The sequence below is a fragment of the Rhamphochromis sp. 'chilingali' genome (assembly GCF_963969265.1).
Source record: "Rhamphochromis sp. 'chilingali' genome assembly, chromosome: 9".
NCBI classification, from domain to species: Eukaryota; Metazoa; Chordata; class Actinopteri; order Cichliformes; family Cichlidae; genus Rhamphochromis; species Rhamphochromis sp. 'chilingali'.
This window is the reverse complement of record NC_137936.1, coordinates 17,380,675-17,400,417: the sequence shown is the minus strand read 5'-3', so window position 1 is coordinate 17,400,417 and position 19,743 is coordinate 17,380,675. Positions and strand designations below refer to the sequence as shown.

The 19,743-nt window shown below is 40.9% G+C and overlaps 1 protein-coding gene across 1 annotated transcript in view; it reads right to left on the bottom strand.

The window, feature by feature from the left end:
• LOC308403241 (low-density lipoprotein receptor-related protein 1-like) overlaps window positions 1-19,743 on the bottom strand; it is a 105,463-nt gene that overhangs the window by 68,273 nt on the left and 17,447 nt on the right. Inside the window, exons 2-3 of the mRNA XM_080892509.1 lie at window positions 15,345-15,467; window positions 470-607 (exon numbers count right to left, since the gene is read on the bottom strand). Coding sequence (XP_080748635.1) covers window positions 470-607; window positions 15,345-15,467 — 261 coding nt within the window. The remainder of the gene's footprint in view (window positions 1-469; window positions 608-15,344; window positions 15,468-19,743) is intronic.

The window sequence follows — 19,743 nt, the reverse complement described above, 5'->3', positions numbered from 1 at the left end:
TTATACAACCATATTGCATATCATAGACGAGGGCAGAATTATGAGCTTCCCTATGAAAATTGTATGTAGTTAAGAACAAGAAGTTTTCAACATAGTTTTCCAAACATCCAAAAAAAAAAAAAAGTTTAATTTTGGACACTTTCATTATTTCACTTTACAAAAACCAGAAACTGCCAGGGTCAGTGCTCAAGTCTTAATGACCTATTTATACTGTGTGTAAACTGGAAGATAACCCTCAGCTTTCCATAAAAAGGTCAGTTTTTCAGGAGGCTAATAATACGGACCTTAGTAATCTTTCTTTTTTTTTCTGAAGTAATTCGGTTATTGTGTGCAAATAGAAATAATTTATGCGTTCCAAAGACAAAAGCTTTCATAGGGAGCTAAGTTTTTATCCTCATCTGTGTGTGTAGGGATTTTTTTTTTTTTTTTTGGGGGGGGGGGGTGTATAAAAATGTGGCTTAAGTGATACCTCTGCAGTGTGGTCCTTCATCCCAGCCATCAGTGCAGTCTGAGACCCCATTGCACAGTTTGCTCATGTGGATGCACAGCTCTGTTCCCCCACACTGGTATTCATTGGGAGGGCATCGTGATACCGTGCTGTGTGGACCTGAGGGAAGACAAACACAAACACGGTTGACTGACAATGTTAAGTTGTAGTTGTTAATGCCAGCTTAGTCTTTACTATTTCCACATGTCGGTTTCATTCTCCTTTTTCTGTAACAATGTGTTTTACTAACATCCTTCTTTGAATTTTTGTTCCCAAAGTTTAGCGCTCGCTGCAGTTTGCTCCAATTTCCAGTGGTGGCTGAAAATCCTTCTGCATACAGGAAGTCAAATTTCTGGTGTCACAGTTTGTGGAAGTAAATGCCACAGATGGATGCAGATGCAGTACAAGTACACTTTGTAAATGTTAAACTCTGAATTTAATAACCTCTCATCCAAACAATTTCAAAGTTGACAGTACTTTTCAGAAGGTTCCCACTAATACATATTCTATGAATTAATTTATATAAATAGCAATAAATTGCAGACAAAATCTGGGATGTAGCAAATATGATTTCTTTTTATATATAACATTTGTCGGAAGCTTCAATAAATGCTCCATTTTCAGAAAATTTGGATTTTTGGTTCAGGCTTCTTAGGTTAGTCATAGACTTAGCAAAGCGTTGGAAACATTCCTGAGATTTTGGTCCGTATCGACATGATAGATTCATGCAGTTGCTGTAAATTTGCATATCTATGATGAGAGTCTCCTGTTCCACCACATCCTAAATGTTGCCCTACTAAACAGATCTGGTGAATCATGAGGCCATTTGAGCAAAATTAACTCATTGTGATGTTCAAGAAATCAATTTGACATAATTTGAGCTTAGTGACACATCCCGCTGGACGCAAGCATCAGAAAATGGATACACTGTGGTCTTAAATTGATGAACATCATCATCAGCAATCCTCAGGTAGGCTTTGGTGTTTAAATGATGCTCAGTTGCTACTAAGGGACCCAAAGTGTGCCAAGAAAATAGCCCCGATACCAATATAACAGATTGGCAGCCTCAAATGTTTATACAAGGCAGGATGGCTCCATGAGTTTACGTTGTATATGCCAAATTTTCACACTACCATCTGAGTGTCGCAGCAGAAACTGAGACTCATGAGACCAAATGACATTTTTACCAATCTTCTACTGTTTGGGTAAACTTGTGAACTGTAGCCGCAGTTTCCTGTTCTCAGTTGGCAGGAATAGAACCAAGTGATGTCTCTGCTGCTTCGGGGTTCGACCTGTTGTGCATTCAGAGATGCTGTTCTGCATATCTTGGTTGTAACAAGTGATTATTTGAGTTACTATTGGCTTTCTATGAGCTGGAAGCAGTCTGGCCATTCTCCTCTGTCTTTTGACATCAGCAACGCACCTGAGAGATGGCTGTGTGGGAAAATCACAGCAGAAATAATTCAGACCGGCCCATCTGGCATCAACAATCGTGCCGTGTTCGAAGTCACTCAAATCACGTTTCTTTCCCATTATGATGCTCAATTTTAACTACAGCGGGTCATCTTGCTCATGTATTCATGCCTTAATGCTTTGAGATGGTGCAATGTGATTGGCTGATTAGTTGTCTGCATGAATGATTTGTACTGAATAATCTGTACGTATATAGATAGATCTACTTTAGTTTATTCAACATAGGAATATAACCCAAAGAAAGATTAATTGGTTCCATTTATAATTGGTATCACTTGTATATTTAGTGCCTACATAGTTAAACTAAATAAGAGAAGTCACTCTGCTTGGGTTTCCAATAAGAACGAACCACTCACGGCAGGAATAAACACAAGTGTGATGGATATCAAAATTGTACTGTATCACCTCATCTGTGAAAACACCTTCAGCTGTGCCATTGCAAACACTTGTTGAAAGCAGCTTTGTCTCAAGCCACAGAGGCTCATACAGCACAGCCCAAGAATAATCTTACCCTCTGGATCTTCATCATAAGCCTTGTCCCTTTATCTCTTTCATCAATTTTCTCTCGACTATAAACCGTGCAGTAAAGCAGGAATGCTTTAAAATCAGTCTTCACAAAAATACTGCCCTTTTGTTCTAGCAGTAGATGACAGACTTTCTGACAAAGTCCTCGGGCACTACATTTGTCAGACCGAAGGAACACAAAATCCTTCTCTGCCACCTCCTGAGTTAAGCTATCCATTCCTAAATGTCTGTGGAGAGTACCACTGCTGTTGGATTCAACACAAAACATCTACAAGAATAAAGAATCCATAGTCTGGCTTTCAGTGAATCAACCTATATAGGTACTATTATATCTTATAACCTTTAAAGAATACCTTTTGTCTAGATACACTGTAGAGTACACCTGACCCAGTCACTGTGCTGAGTAATTGATGATTTAATCAGAGCTGCATGTTGTAATATCTGAGGTTTTAGAGTTGGGAAACCTCGCTACATAAGATCCTGTTCTTACACTGGCTGTTGTTTTGTGAAACATTAAGTGTCTCCTCTGTGTAATGCAAACAGGAAAGATTACATTTAAAAAAATCTAATGTTTTTTCCTCTAGTACTTCTTTATCGTGGATGACCATGCATTTTTCCTGCTTGCCAACTTAACTGGCAGAAAGACACAGCAAGCATCCAAAGCACCACTGAGGCAGCAAAAGATGGCCACTAAAGAAAAGTAGGAGGAACTATAAAAACACACCACTATCCTAGCTTGGACTAGCCAAATGACTGCCTTCACTGAATCTGCAGTGTGCACACAGCTCTCTCCAAAAGGCAAAACAGCAACAATAATCACACCAGAGCTCTGGCATGTAGTCCCGATGTGAGTGTGTGCTAAGGAAAGAACTTTGGGATTTCTGGGAAGGAAAACATGTTGACCTTTGAAAAGTAAATTCATAAAACTTTAACTGGATATAGAAAGAACATATGCTGACAAACCCCTTTGCTAAGGAACCCCTTTTTCCTTTTTTGGGGATTGAGTTTGCTGTTTTGTAACTCTGACCAGACTTTTTTTCCCCCCACAGACTAAATGACTCAGCATAACCCCGGTACAAACCCTCTATGTGTGCCCAGAACTTTGGCTGGTATCTCCAAACTCCTTTCAGCATATTTTGAAGCAATAATCCACAACTTTCGGCAGCTCTTGTAACTTTTATCATCACAGTAATAACATCCAGTTTGCAGCAGAATTAGGCTATAGCTGAGAACAAATGCTTTAATTAGATTTCATACTTGTGTTTGAAATGTGATAGATGGTGAGACGGTTCTACTCAAGGGATAGTTTGGCATTTAGAAAGCATTTTTTCCTTCTTTCCAAGAGTTAAATGAGAAAATCAATACCAGAATGAAGCTCCAGCCGAGTTGCTTAAACTACTTTCCAGTTAAGATTAGTGATATTTCGAGACATGCAGCTTGTGGGGATAGGTTAATTGGATAACCCAAATTGTCACTAGGTGTGAATGTGCAAATGAATGTGAGTGCGAATGGTTGTCTGTCCCTGTGTGTTAGCCTTGCGACAGACTGGCGACCTGTCCAGGGTGTACCCCGCCTCTCGCCCTATGACAGCTGGGATAGGCTCCAGCGCCCCCCGCGACCCTGAAAAGGATAAGCGGAAGTGAATGGATGGATGGATGGACATTTTTTGAGACAGCTTGACTACTGTAAAAATTTCCCTCTGCTTCAAATCTTCATGCGAAGCTCTGTCCCAGCTCTGCATTTAGCACAAACACACTCAAGACCGGGATCAAATTTCCCATCAACTCATGCCAAGAAAGAAGTTTCAAACTGATCCTTTAAGTTTCGTTCATTAATAAAACAATAACCTAAAAATGGGAAAAAAAAATTTATTTCTTGTGTTTAGTGTTATGACATATACAAGTGGTAGGAATTAAGTTTTGTTCCTCGCTTAACGCACCGACTTCAACCAGACTGCTTGCCTATATGCTACAGATGCTTTTTCTGTATATGTGAAAAGTTAAACTGTTGGCTCTGCCTTTCTTCCACGTTGTTATGCCTACTCACTTTCCTTCTTTAAACAGCACATAAAAAATGATTTGTCCTCCAAAGGCGAGGTAACGTGACGGAGGCAGAGAGAGAGAGTGAGACAGAGAGGCAGACAGAAATAAAAAGAGAGAGCGAGAGAGAGAAGACACAGAAGGCCATGTGAAACACCTCATCCACAGGAAGTGGCCAGAAACCCACAAGGCTCAATTCTTCTTCAAGCTGGCACCAGGCGAAGGTGCCGCGGTAGAAAAGGCATTTCTAATTTGAATTAAACAGGGTTTTTTAATCAACATTCCTCTACAGTGAGTGAGCCAAGTTAGCAGGCCCGAACCTTTTTTCCTTTAAGAAGTTTCCTCTGCTCTATTTTTGTACAGAGCTCATTCACTAGTTCACTGAAAGACCTGCACAGGGCTACTGGGTACAGATTCAACTATTCTCTATCTCAATACGGGGGTCCACGAAAAAGAAAAAGTATCTTAGTGCCTGCATTGTGATGCTGACGGTGGTTAAAAACTGCGTTTGGGGAGTTTGACTATTCTTTTCCTGTGGAGAATCAGAATTTGTTCCAAGACCTAGTTTCTCCACTACAGACGTCACGGAGGCATCAGCAGATACAGGACAGATGTCATTTCTTCCATATGCCTTAAAAATTTAAAACTGCAATGCAATATGAGAGCTGAAGTAACCATCTATTTTATGATTTACCCCTTTTTTAATCTGCAGAATCAGTATAAGCACCTGGCGGTCACAGCTGGAGCCAAACAAAGCTTTTCTTCTTTAAGCACCAATCAAAAGCAGGCTGAGGCATACAGGATTTCATACACCTTGTACCAGTGGAGTCTCTAAGCCGCTACACACTGAGGTAGATCACATGGACTTTTCCAGTCCAAGGGAATGAGGGCAGAGGGGGGCAATGGTAGTGGGATGGTGAACAAAGAACTAAGGCCATTGTTTGGATCATACAAATCGGCTGTGACCCCCTACAAAACAGGCTGAGCCACAGTGCTGTAAGCAGTGTCACGTGCGAAGCCTGACCTGAGCTGTGGTACAGCCACATGGAGGGAGAGCTGGGGTAACAGTAAAGGGTAAGGGCCACGGGGCACAGGAGCAAAGTGATGACAGGGCAGCTGGCGCTTTGTGATTTATGAGGAGAATGTTGTATGTGTCATTTAGGACTCTCTCATAATTTTGCAAGTTTAAGATTTTTTTTTCTTTCACAAGATGAATGCTGAATGATTCATCCTGGAAACTGCTTCCTCATCTGCATTCCCTCTCCACCAGTAGAAAGGAGACAAGCTGATTGAGAGGGAGTCATGATCTGGGTCTGGATTAGGCTGTCCCAGAGCCCAAAGTCTGTTTGGCTGCAAGGGTTTTCCACTGAGTAGTTCACACTTTCCCCCCATATTGCTAGTCAAATGGATTCTTAATGCACCAATAAAAACACAAATACAAATAACGAGATCCTGCCGGTGCTACAATAAAACATAAAAGGAGCTTTATGCGAGCCAGAATGAGGCTCACTGCAGAGAAAACCAATTCTACCCCACTGCCTTTTATTACATTTGAAATACTTCAGACGTTTAAAAATGAGAACGTAAAAGCAAATTGTACAGAAAAGAAGAATCTAATCAAAGGCGTCACATATACTGTAAATGTAAACTCATGACCATGTCCTCACGGGCCCTCACTGGTGATGCTCTTGAGCCACATGACATATTCTTGGATGAAGCGCCCAGATCCTGACCCTCGACCCTCCCCTACCCCACACCCCCCTTGCCTGCCCTGCCAAAGGAAAACAAAACCCCAAACAACTAGGACACCAAAAATTAACACAGCAACAGCACAGCCTTCGCTAAGGCTAAGAGAGGACAGAGAGGGGACAGCGAGGGGGGGTCTGTATTATGATGTGGCTACTCAACGCAGTCCTGTCAAAAAAAAAGATGATGGGCAGCAAAAGAGCAGGCACAGCAACGGCAGGCAGCCGAGCGGCAAAGGGAACAATGCTGCACTTCACAGCTGTTTTTTCCCCTCTTTCTGACAGCCATCCTATAAACACTTTGCTCCGCAGGTGGCAAACAACACATTAACCTGCCACTCGAAGCGCACCTGTGGGTGACTCACAAGTACCACAGTGGGACAATTTTCAGTTAGGCTATCTGAATTTTCTTTGTACAGGCAACCACATCTGAGTATTAGCTGTGCTTTTTTTTTTTTTTTTTTTTTTACAAAAATTTACATCATAAAAGTTTATTTCAGTAATATGTAGCTTGACTGTGTGTCCTCTCCCCCCACCCTGCTGTTTAATGGTTGGATCTTAGCTCTCTGGCTCTTTGCTCACTCTTTTCATTCTAAGATATCAAGACTGCATTTTCCTTCCTTCTTGTGGGGGGGTGGGCTTCTAGGGTGGCTGGCAAGGGGACAAGCAAAGCAGGAAGGCTAAATCTAGCTCTCGAAAGCACAACAAACTGAGCCTTCTCCAAACACACGAGCACCACTGCTCCTCGGGGCAGAGCAACCACTAAGCAAACAGTGCTGTCAGCGCAGTAAATTGAAAGATTCAAACAGGACAACATCATCAGAATACCCCAACCAGCTAGACAGAGTGGACAAACTCCGGTATTGGTTATGAGAGAGAAAAAGTCAACGATACAGGCAAAAACCAAAAAAAACCCAAACAAATCTGGTGTGGTGTGAAATTTAAATATGTGGGGGCATTGATCCAAAACACACTTGCTCTACTTCAGCTTTAAAAGTACAGAAAGGAGTTTAACACGTCTTTCTCTCGCACAGCAAACGAGACGCTCTTTCCCTACCCTTCACTCTTTCTCTTGGAGTTTTGAAAGAAGAGGAACAGACCCGTCGCTGACTAAAATAAGGTTTTTACGCGGCGCCTCTTTTTCTCAGATTGAAAAGACTTCTTTCCTCACCATGGTGTGAGGCTTAACTCTCAGTTTTGTTCACATTTTCCTCAAAGACTTACTGCTGGCCCAGAATGACTAAATATCTGAAAGGCATTCCAGTCCACTTTGGCTCAGACCTCTTACCCAGAGAGCAGCAGGCTGACTTTAATCGTCACAAATCGAGCACCGAGCCCCAAACCCCAAACCGAACAGTTATTTTTAAATTTGTTACAGACTAATTATCACCTTGAGAAATAGATAAATGAAACACAAGGGTCGGGGGTTGAGGGGTCGGGATGAGAGTAATCCTCATTGTAAGAGGAGTGTGAAGTTAAACAAATGCTGCAGGAGACAAGCTGTGTGTTCAATAATGCACACTACAGGATACAGGCTGCAGTCGTTCGCTGCTGCCACTAATCAGACACAGGTGGTGAGAAAGATGAGCCACAAGGCAAAGCCAGGTGTTCAGCATCTGTCTGTACATTCAAAATGCAGAGTTTTGTTTTTTTGTTTTTTCTTCAATTTACTGATTTTCTTTGAGCTGAAAAGCATGCTGTATATTTCTTTTTAGGCTTGCTTTCGCTTTATGGTGCCTATGGCCTGCCGCACCTTTTTTGGGGCAGCTCAGATTACATAATAGCGTTTTAAAAATTGAAACGCCTGACATGCTTTTTTTGGCTAAACATAGGCAGGGCTCTGCTTCGGGCGCCAGCTTTGCCCTTTTTCGCTGCCCCAGCCTCAACCCCTCATCTAAAAACGGCCCCTTAGTCGGTGGGTCACATCTGGCTCGCCACATCCTTCAATATAGTCATTACAGTAAATGCACAATATACGTTCCGCGGAGGTGAAAACAGACCCACAGGTTTCTATTTTACACATAAAAAAAAGGAACTGCACTGAAATAAATGACAGCAAGTCTTAATGTAAAAAGCAGGAAAGGATGATGCCATTTACTCACGTTAGAGGCAGAATTTGTGCAAATGCAGCTGGGGTTTAGGTCGGAGTTAGTGATTTCTCTAATGATTCGGGCAGATCTTAGCCATCATGAAATACCATCAGGAAGTCAAATAATGGGTTCAAAAATCCTTCTGCAGCAAGAGAATGAGCCTGTCATAAAGAACTGTCTACTGCAGCAACACAAGGAGGCTTGCAACAGATGGTAAGGCCCCCACAGAGCCCTGATCTCAGCATCACAGAGTCAGTCTACATAAAGAGACTGAAGAAAATAAAGGAGCTTAAATCAACAAAACAAGATGCTTCAAACCACCTACTCTTGCCAACCACCTTGAAAAACTTTGCAGAAGTGCACCTTGCACTGAGGTTTTATAAGGGGAAGTATTTTTTTTTCCTGCAGTTTGTGTAACTGTACCCGAAATATAAGAAAAAATATCTTCGGCATTATGTTTTCAAAACATACCTATGTTACAGTACGACATGAATAAGCAGGGGGGGAAATAGACGAACGAATGGCTATGTACACGTTTTGTTGTGGCCATTGGGATTTTAGTGTCCCTGTATCCTGTCTGTGACTTTACCCTCTGTGTTCAATTTGTTACTTCCTGTTTTTACATTACAGGGTTTGTCTCTGGTGTCTTTTCTTTAGATATATTTACTGTCCGCTCTTTACCTTGATTATGTCCACCCGTGTTTAGTTTTCCCCTGTTACTTTGTGTCTTTTTTTCCCTCATTGTAACCACTCTGCCTTTACAGAGATTACGTTTGCCGTTTCCTTTGGAAACGTGGATTTATCAACTTTGTTTTTTGGACTTTTTGCTGCCTGTAAGAAAATGGTGTTCAGTTACCTTTTGCCTGTTTTTGGAGCATTTGGGTCATTTTACCTATAACTATAAGATGTTTACATTTTTTGATATGCATCATGTATTGCACATTTTTAGATTTTTTTTTTACACCTATGGACTGCTTAAAAATCAAATATAAGACTTATTAATTTGAACTTTTACACAACCCTTGAAAGATAATACGAATGTAGCCATACATATTGGAAATATTTTTAAAAATAACTGAAAAGGGAATGGTTTGAATCCTTGCAGAGTTTATTCTTAAATATAGGAAACTTTAAATATAACACACAATGTTATTTTGCAGAATAATATCAGTGAATTTTGAGAAACCTATGGGGCATATGGCAGGGAAAACGACATCAGTAGAATATATAAAAGGTAAGGAGCAGGAAATTTCCCTCAGGAGTTACACTGGAGTCTTTTGTAATGCAATGAAACAAGAGTTATCTTAGACTAGGCAATAAAATGTGAATCCAAAAGTTCTGCTTGCAAATCCAAGCAAAGGGGTTTGCTTGCTTTTGAGGTTAATTTCACAGGCATAACCTACACTAAAAGATGCAAAGCAAGTCTATCAGTGAGTCTCAACCATGGTAACAGTTTACTGCGCATACACACAGACTAGACTAGCAGCAACGTGTCAAGCAGAGACGTGTAATGTCAATTAAATCTAGCAGCTGTAGTCAGGTAAGATACCTGGTCATGATGCAAAATAATTGTGTTAGAATTACCTATTAACTACATACCTATGGCTAAGAGCCATGACTGAAATCCTTCAGATTCCACTGAACTGCATGTTTTAGATTCATTAACAACTTTTAAACTTGAAAAACAAAATGTTTAGATTTGTTTTAATAACAGTAAATACATTTATACAGTTTTTTGAATTTTAGCTTCTGCTCAGTTTTTATAATTGCAAACATTTTCTATTTGATTGCATAGTAAAAGCGTGAAAAAAGCTCCATATAAATGAAACCTACGAATATAAATGCTACAAGTGCTCTTCAGATCAGCTCTAGTGATACTCTCTATCTGTTGAATGCATTTATAGGTACAGTAACACACAAACAATAAGAGATTCCAGATGTCACGTTTACACCTTTTTTTAACTATTACTACTATGAGTCCTCTTTGTCACGCGTGTCTGCATTACAACTTAAATTTCCTCCAACTGCGAGAATCAGATTTACTGAGTCGGTTAAAGTGTTGTCTAATTATGTTGCTGCACTCATTTGGCATGGATCCATGGTCTTTGAAACCTATTTTCCTCATCTTCTTTAGTTAATAATTAAAATTGTTATTATGAGAGGTAAAAATGTGTGTAAAAAAGGGGAAGTACTTATACCTTAATCCTTGTAGGAACAACAGACACTTATACTAACCTAGGATTATCTAATTTAATGGCTTTAATATGACCTTGGTTGTTGCTCCTTTTATAACTGCTGTCTTATACAACAGTCAACTGTATATCAGCAGATTATAACCGCTTTTACCTTCCAAGGTTAAAGATGAAACTTACTAGATTTTATTTTCATGACAGTCTTTCATTTCTTCTGATAGGCATCAGTGAGATGCTCCACTACATCAGTTGTTTTCCCACTCTAAAAGTGGCTGTTACAAATATGTTTCATCTCCTAAAAAGCTAATTGCAGACTAGACAGGAAATGTCAGTCTAAAAATGCACTTAGAGGCTACAGGGAGGGCCATCATTTCAGCATCACGCTCTTCCTGTGTTATCGAGGCAGGAATTGACACCCTACCTGAAGTAGGGCTGCTCGATTATGGCAAAAATCATAATCACGATTATTTTCACTGAAATTGAGATCACGATTATTTGACGATATTTATTTAACCCTTTAAGACCTACTATAGAACCAAGTCCGCCAGAGCTTATATTATTTTTTTACATGTTGTAGTGCCATTTATGGGAGCATTTCAAGTTGCTATACAACTGTTATAGCCCATATTTTAATAATATGTATGCATTAAGTCCATAGTAACTACATTAATTGCAAAAAAGTGCAATAAACTACAAAAAAAAATTGAAAATCGTTTTTGTTTGTTTTTTTACATATATTTCTACTTGGAGAAATTTAAGAGGTTTATCCCTCAAAACTTTAAATACAAAAAAGTTGCAAAAAATAGTTTACAACAACAGGAAACTTATTTTGAGTGTGTTCATAGTTTTATTTTGGAGATACACCAATTTTTATATACTGCAGGAAAAACAAAAAAACAATCCTATGATGCAAATTTTCAAAGAAAACAGCAGTGCATCAAAATAAACTATTTCCAGCAGTGCAATTCGAGTTCTAAGCATCCCAGAAACTATTCAGAAAAGTCAAACATGACCAGTATAGGCCTTTAAGGCCTACAAGTAAAAAAAACTACATTTCCGCGAAAATGACGTCACTTCCGGTTTCGGTCAGGAAATTGCGGACATGTGATAGTTCGCGCTGACGCCTGTTTCACTGTGGGAAGTGTTACGAACAGCTGATCGGATCAGCGAAGCGTGTTTCTGGAATATTATGTTTTTGTTCCTGCAAGCGCTTTTTATGCAATATTTGCAAAGCTTTATGTGGAAGGAAACCGTGACCGAGGACAAGCTGATGGCATAAGTTGTAAGTACAACTCCTCTGGTTTCATATGCAAAACAAATTATTGCGCTAGCTTAGCGGTTCAGGTTCTACAGGGATTTAAAAATAGTTACACAAAACGGAGCGTGCTGCTCTGACCGGCTTTAAAGGGTTAACAATGACTTTAAAAAAATAATATAAAATAGTGTGCAACACCACTGAAGTTTTTTTTTTTTTACCTCTCTTTTCAACCAGCGGCAGTCACTCTCCTCTCCAAATAACTTCTGCTTAGCTTTCCGAGCTTCCCTCGGGTCCTCTTAATCAGCGGTCTCCAACCTTTTTTGCACCACGGACCGGTTTATGCCCGACAATATTTTCACGGACCGGCCTTTAAGGTGTCGCGGATAAACGAGGGAGGGGCTAATAATCGGCTCAGTCATTTTTAATGATCGTTGAAAGCCCAGATCGTAATCGTGATTAAAATTCGATTAATTGAGCAGCCCTAACCTGAAGGCTGCGGACCACACTAATATTCATCTTTTGGCTTTTAACTGTTCATTGACTAGAAATGTAGTTCAAAGTTCTATATAAAGGCCTCACGCCCAGAAGACCATTTTATTTTTGTTTTACTCATTCAGTATCCCTCTATGCCAGTCTGACCCAGCGCCCCGGAGTACAAAGAACAGCATTGTAGGGGTTACGCAGCAGGGCAAAGCAGCTGCACTGGACAGTGGCTGACTTCACTGGCAATAGCCAACACCTCAACAAAGCCCACTGTGAAGCTCCGTCCACATGAGTGAATAAATAAACTACCTCATGCATCTTTCAACCAGAAGCATCTGCAAAAGGCCCTCAACAAAGAGCACTTTTAATCAAAACAATAAAAACGCAGGTTTGTCAGTATATGATGTTTTTGCTGTCCATTATTATCTCTTGTCATATTCTCTGAAAACTCTGGTTTAGAGCAGCTTTTTAGGTGGTTAGGTTATGTTGGCCGTTATGCCGTCATTTAAAATTTAATGTACTGCAGCAAATTAAAAATTGCTTCATCGCAGAGACCATCCAGCAGGGGAGCGGCTCAGACTCTCAGTGTTGTATGCGGCACATGTAGAGTATGCATCACAACTAAGCAGACGAGTTTCAGAGTTAGGCAAGACCTTCGCAGTGTCGCTCATCCTTATTTTTACTCTTACTTAAAAATTTTGACCATCTTAACGTAAAACTAGCTCATATATTGCCTGTGGCTTCGGAAGATCTGCAGTTTGAGCCCCAGCTCATCCAGTCTAAAGATTGATGTATCCTAAGGCAAGATACTGAACTCAAATTGCCCCCGAGGCATCTATCGGAGTGTCAATGTGTGCGCGTGATAGTTAAATAGAAAGTATTTAAAGGCACAGAATAAAGCGCTGTATGAATGTGTGTGTGAAGGAGGAAAATGTGGCTTGTATCAACATCAGCTGCAAAGCCCAGTATTGCTTCCATGCCTATTGGGGTTACAGACTCACAGCATATTTAAGCTCCCATGCTTTTGTCAAATTTCATAAACGGAGGAAAAACAATTTGTTTGTTATCACTTATCCATTTCAGGGTCATGGTGAAGCTGGAGCCTTTCCCAGGTGCCATGGGGTGAGAGCACGGGTCACCAGCCTGTCGTACGACTATAACACATACTGACAGACAACCTTTCGTGTTCATGTTCACACCTACGGCCAATTTAGAATTACCAATTAACATAACCTGCATGGCTTTTGACTGTGGGAGGAAGACCGAGAGCCTCTGGCGAAACCCACGCCGGCACTGGGAGAATATGGACACCCAGGACGGCCCGAGCAGCTTGTGAATTCAAGCCCGGGACCTTCTTGCTGTGAGACATTAGTCCTAACCTCTTAATGTTACATGTGGCTAATAATTATGTTTGTTTGTGACTACATGCCGATAGCATCCGTTCATTGTTGGTTTGGGTGTTTTCTTGAGATTTGGAAAACCTGATTGCTGGTATATTTTGATTACGGCAAGGATAGCATTAACTGAGCATAAAAGAAATTCACGATCCCAATTAAAGCCTCCTGTGCCAGATGGTTTAACCACCTGTTTATTTTCTGACGTTGCTTCACTTCTAGAGTTTTCCTCCCTGACTGTATAAAATCGGGTCCCTGGAGGCAATAGGTCCTATGACTGCTGCTGTTGAGAGGTTTGGCATACGATAGATGGAGTAGCAAGAAACAGAGGATCAAATCACTTCTTCCTGTCCCAGATAGACACAGAAGAAGAAAGGCCAAGATGAGAAGCGGGGAGGGTGTGTGTGTGTGTGTGTGTGTGTGTGTGTGTGTGTGTGTGTGTGTGTTTGGCCTAGGCAGGTTGTGAAAAACAGCAGGTTTCTCCATTGCTCTGGGCGAGTCTCTAATGACTTCCAGACCTGCTCTCATACAGCCTCATGCGTCTAGACTGCAGCTACAGTTCTCTGTCCACACAGTTGCTCTCTCTCTCTCCCAGGTCAGCCCCTCCAAAAACACACACATACACAGACACATACCACTCCCCAACCCACCCGGAGCCCTCTGTCCTCTTAGATAACTACAGGCATTTTAGTCTCAGAGGATGACCAAAAAGACACTGCTACTTTCATCCTCACCCCAGGGATTCGGCCTCAAAGCATCTCAACATCTAGTTGAGGACTTTGAAACAAGAGCTGTCTTTTTTTTTTCTTTTTTTTCTTGTTTTTTTAGCACTTTCTGTTTGGTTTCGTGTCACGACTGTGTCCTCTGTGGGTCTGAGTGTTAGTGGAAAATCACATTTACCAGGGAAAAACAAACTTTGTAGATCTTCTAATTGGCCGTGACAGAGCTACTCAACGGCAGAACGACCTCCTCTCATTTGCTGATAGAACATCCCATTGTTTTCTCTCGTCTGGCGGTGGTTAGCCAAATAAATCGAAAAGTGCATCAATCTCGGTCTTTTAGTCAACAACTGCTGTTAGAGCGTGTTTGAGAGAACAAACGCTGCAGTATTATATTGGCATACCCCGGATACAGAGGAAGATACATTTTACAAATCTACCCATGCAGGTTCTGATCAATTTCCAAGCCAATTTCACACTTGGTGACCGTTGGTTACGTGCATAATTCACACATTGCCAAAAGAATGTATTCTGCACAGAGAAGCTGAAGATGTTCTTTAGACCAAGTGAGCTCGCATTTTTAATTTGAGATTGAATAAAATGTAAGGTCTGCATAACACTGCATTTTTAACTGATTTAGTGAAAATGCTCCCTGTCTTAACCTGCCTCAAACACACCCTTATTCTTATCAAATGTGATAAGCAGTAACCTGAGCACAGAATGATTCACTCTGGACTCTATTATACAACAAGAAAGAGAAGCAACATAACTAGTCTTTAATGTCTCTTCTCAGGACAACAGTTATCTGTCTCTGAATGATTAACTGCCAGATAGTTTATTCTGCTGAATAAGTGAGATGCAGCATGCTCAATAACCTGATGATTTATTTGGATACAGCATATTTGAGCCTTTAAACTCATTATTTTTTGAAAGACTTACAAACATCAGGCTCTTCGTCAGAGCCGTCCGGGCAGTCCTTCTCCCGATCGCAGCGCCAGCCCTTTGAGATGCACGTTACCCCATCTTTGCACACAAACTGCTTTGGGCTGCAGGTCCTTGGGGCTAAAAAGAGATAGAAAAAGAAAGTAAGACTAAAAGGATTTCTGGGAGAAAAATAAAAGCAGCTCTTCTTTTTTGTCAATGATCTTTATTCCTGAGGTCTCATTAGGAAGCGGTGTCTGTTGTGAGTCAATAGAAGCTCACACTGGCCCTAATTAGGTTTTGGAACGTTGTTACATGACGGAGGGCAATAGAGAATGGATACACACACAAGAAAAGCAAAATGAGCACTGAAGCAAGCCTGGAAGCAGCTTTGCATAAACTTGCTGCACCTAAATATCCAGGTCAGTATTTGCAAGCCGGTGGCAGAGAAGCAGCTCGTCTGGAGGATATCAAAGAACATCCTGTTCACTGAATTACCCTCCCTCTATTACCCCCCTTCAGTCCAAACTTCCAGGGCGAGGAAAAACTGCCCACTCTAGCCACAGCCAAATGGCAGCGCATATTCAAAGCCACATTAATTCAAGTCCTCTCTGTGCAGCACATGAACACTTTAACAACACATATACACACAGAGAAGCAACAAAGCTGAGTCATTCAGCTTTGGTTTTGGACGAGCAGGACTTACTGTTGAGCGGTGACCAAAAAACAGACGATGGAGTACAAAGTCTGTGGCTTTGAAAATACGTTAAAACAAATGGAAGAAATAATCTCGGTCTCCAAGATTTTACAAACTTAGTAGGAAAACGTAAACACTGACCTAAGCTTTTTAACCATATTTCATTCAACGTGTATTCAGCTGTCACTGAAGTGTAAATAAAGGCAGGGATTAATGAATACTCTGACATGGACTGCTCTTCACATTGTCCCGAGCACTCTTTGTTCACGTCCTCTTGTAAAGCTGTGTTTTATACAGAGCAGATGTTATTTATTATTGCCAGTGTTTGATAAGTTCCCATAAGGTAATCACTGCAAAATAAATTGCTAAATTGTTTCTTTTTAAATCATTCGTCATCAGAAAGAGTAATTCCTACATTACTTAACATGTGTACGTTTCAGTTGCTCTACCTAACTGTAAGGAAATCATACAGAAGTGATGCTTTTTTGTGGTTTTACAGACAGCAGCCTACGATCTGTGGATGTTTATCAGAGTCTATGGTATTTACTGTCTGTCAGCAGCTAGCTTAACATTTGCCATTATGACCACATGCAGCAACATCTTATAAGTACTCGCTTCACAAGGTTCAAAAATCCCAGCAGATATGTGAACGCAAGCTGTTAGCAGGCAACCGGCTAGCTTAGCTAAGATTACTTTGTTGATACCAGAAGGCTGAAGTCTCCTCTTCTGAACAAAGACTGTATACATAAACTAGACTTTTATATACAGTCTATGCTTGCAGCTGCACAACCCAAGCCACAGTGCTAAGCTAAGACATACCAGACCACGCTGAAGACGGAGAGACTAAGATGACTTTGAACCAAACAACATATTCCTCTAATTATATTACAGTTACTGGCATACTGGTAACTAATATAATTACTTGATTCCCCCCCAAAAAATTAATTCATTTTAATAGTACGTTTAACTAAAACGGTTTTTTTATTATGTTACAAACGAAATATAATTTTCTAGTTATATTTAAAGATATAATAAACTGCTTAACATGGTAATAAAAAAGGTAGAATTACAGACATTTTTGTTAACTAACTAGTAATGCCCATGTTAGAGTATTGTTTGGCTTGTTTGTGCTGTTGGCACTTTATCACACTGAGAAAAGTACAAAAATAGAGACAGTAGATGTTGTTTATATGCTACAAATGGGTCATTTTAGCCCGTTGCTAGGTGGTTGCTAAGCATGTATCATTCAGCTTTTGAGGATATAAATGAGATGTTACTGTTGTGAAATTAAAATGATAGGATGCTTTCGCAAGGTGCTGTAGGTGTCTAAAGGGTAAAAACGGGTTATTTTAGCACATTGTTAGGTGTTTGCCAGGCAAAGTGATGGCATTAGAGTATCAACAATATGCATGCATAACTCAGCTTTTCTGGGTTTAAATTAGATCTTACATCAGATGATAATTTTATAAGATGTTACGGGTGCATAAACTCTAAAAACAGGCCATTTTCAAACTGTTGCTAGGCAAATTGATGGCACTGTAAGATCTGATATAGATAACAACCTTCAAGGACCAAAGATAAACCTGCATGCCAGGTTTGGTTGCTCAGCTCCTGATGGTCTAGGAGGAGTTTGTGAACAAAGAAACAAACACACAGATGGCGATTTTATGCATTGTAGTAAGATGGGACCATACGGTAAATAATATACTAAGATTTAGCTTAATATACATGACCGAGAAGTGTTGTTTTTACCATTTTGCAAAAGTCTTTCATGGCATTTAAATGGAACAAACCGACACTTTAAAATTTGTCTGTTTTTGTGGATATTCAGTGTTTAAATATCCATCACGAGGCTGGTGTTTTTCCATCATTTGAGTTCAAAGTTTGTTTTTCTAATAGACTCCTTTATTTCTTCCTGTCATTATTTCGAATATAGTGGTCTGAGGGTGATTCTTCCAACATCTTTGACAGCATCGCCTCACTGAAGCGATCCACCCACCTCAGTCCCGCGGCACGACTGATGATTTACATTTTCAGTGTTATCTTAAAAAGTGTGTTGTATAGACGATTATGTAACGCCATTGTGCAGACGAGTCAGCCTCTTTGGGTCAGAATGCGAGGCCAGAAATGGGCATTTTTACCAGAGCTACAACTTAGTCAGCTAGAGAGCATGACGAACAGGACGTGGGGGAGTGTAGGATAGCATAGGAGTGGCTTATGGGATGAAGAAGGATAAACAGGATGACGGCATCTACATGTAAAGCTACTCTTCAACTCCAGCAGTGAAAGGAATCTTCAAATGGGGCTCAACCTAAAAACCATGAATTCAACCTGACATATTGCTGCGCACATTCACACGCTCCCCACTTATCCTCCGCTCTGTACCGCTGTGATCACCGTGTGTGTGTGTGTGTGTGTGTGTGTGTGTGTGTGTGTGTGTGTGTGTGTATGAGTGTGTAAAGGGTCGCCTTTTTTTTTCTCTCTCTCTCAGAAGTCACAAGGTTTTGAATTATTCATGAAATGCAACCAAGCTTGTGTTAAAGGGTTTCCTCTTTGCTTCTCTTCCCTCTTCTTCGGTGTGTGCGATCATGTTTTTTTGTTTGTTTGTTTAGGGATATCAGCACCAGCCAGAGCAGGCAGCAGTTGTGGTGTATCTGTCTATTGTCTATTGTTTATGTAGATGCTGACACGCTCTGCTGTGAACTCCGCTTTCAAAATGGCTGTGGGGGGAGTTAACAAGCACCTCAGGCTCAGCTGCAAGCGGCTGCTGACAGAATCATATCAGGGAAAATAAGAAGTAGGTCAAGAGGTTAGCTAAGGAAAAGTGAAGCTCAGTCTGGGATGGGCAAAGGGAAACCATTAAAGTAAGTCCTGGGCTACCCAATCTAAATAGCAGGCAATGACAAGTAATGACAAAATACTTAATTTTGGCGAGATCAAGAAAAAGAATCAATCGTATTTTGAATATGCAGGTTTACTTGCATGTGAACTGAGGTAAAACTGTTTAGTCATAGAAGATAGAAGACAGCTGCCAGTGACAACCACTTTACTGTTAGCTGTGAAAGCAGTCTGCTGCTGGCACGATCTGAATTAATATGGTTAAAAGTCGGGGTTTAAAGGGATCCAAGGACAGCTTTAACTGAAAAGCAAATAAATGAGGTCAACAGATGGATAGGCCGAATGATGATATAAGAGAACAAATTAGATGTACGGCATCAATGCGAGAGGAAATGGAGAGTGGGCAGTGAGCTACAACTCCTTGGGGGAAGTGATCTCAGCTTTCAGGACAGGCCTGAAGATCAGAGAGCACACTGAGCTGGGCAGGGATATTGAGATGGGATGGAGGAATGTAACACTTGCTATCAATGAGCTGCCTGTGTGCTTACTAAAGCGGAGGCTGCGGGAAAATGTTTTGAATTGTCGCCATTTGGGACGGTTTATAACCCACTGCCCTCTGCACCCCGCCGCTGCCCGCGAGCCCTCTAAGATGAGCTCTGTCTGCTTGGGAGGAAGAGACCTATACTAAGGCAAACACAAGCCTTGCCCCCAGTCACTGCAGCATTTCCTCAGACACCCACAGCAGAGCTATAAATAAGTTGGAAGTCTGCCCTCTGAGATCAACCAGGACAAAGCTCCAGCAGACACTGAGACTATGGCCTCATCACACACTGCTCAGCAGCGGTTGAGATGAAGGCAGACTTAAAGTACTGTCAACAGTGG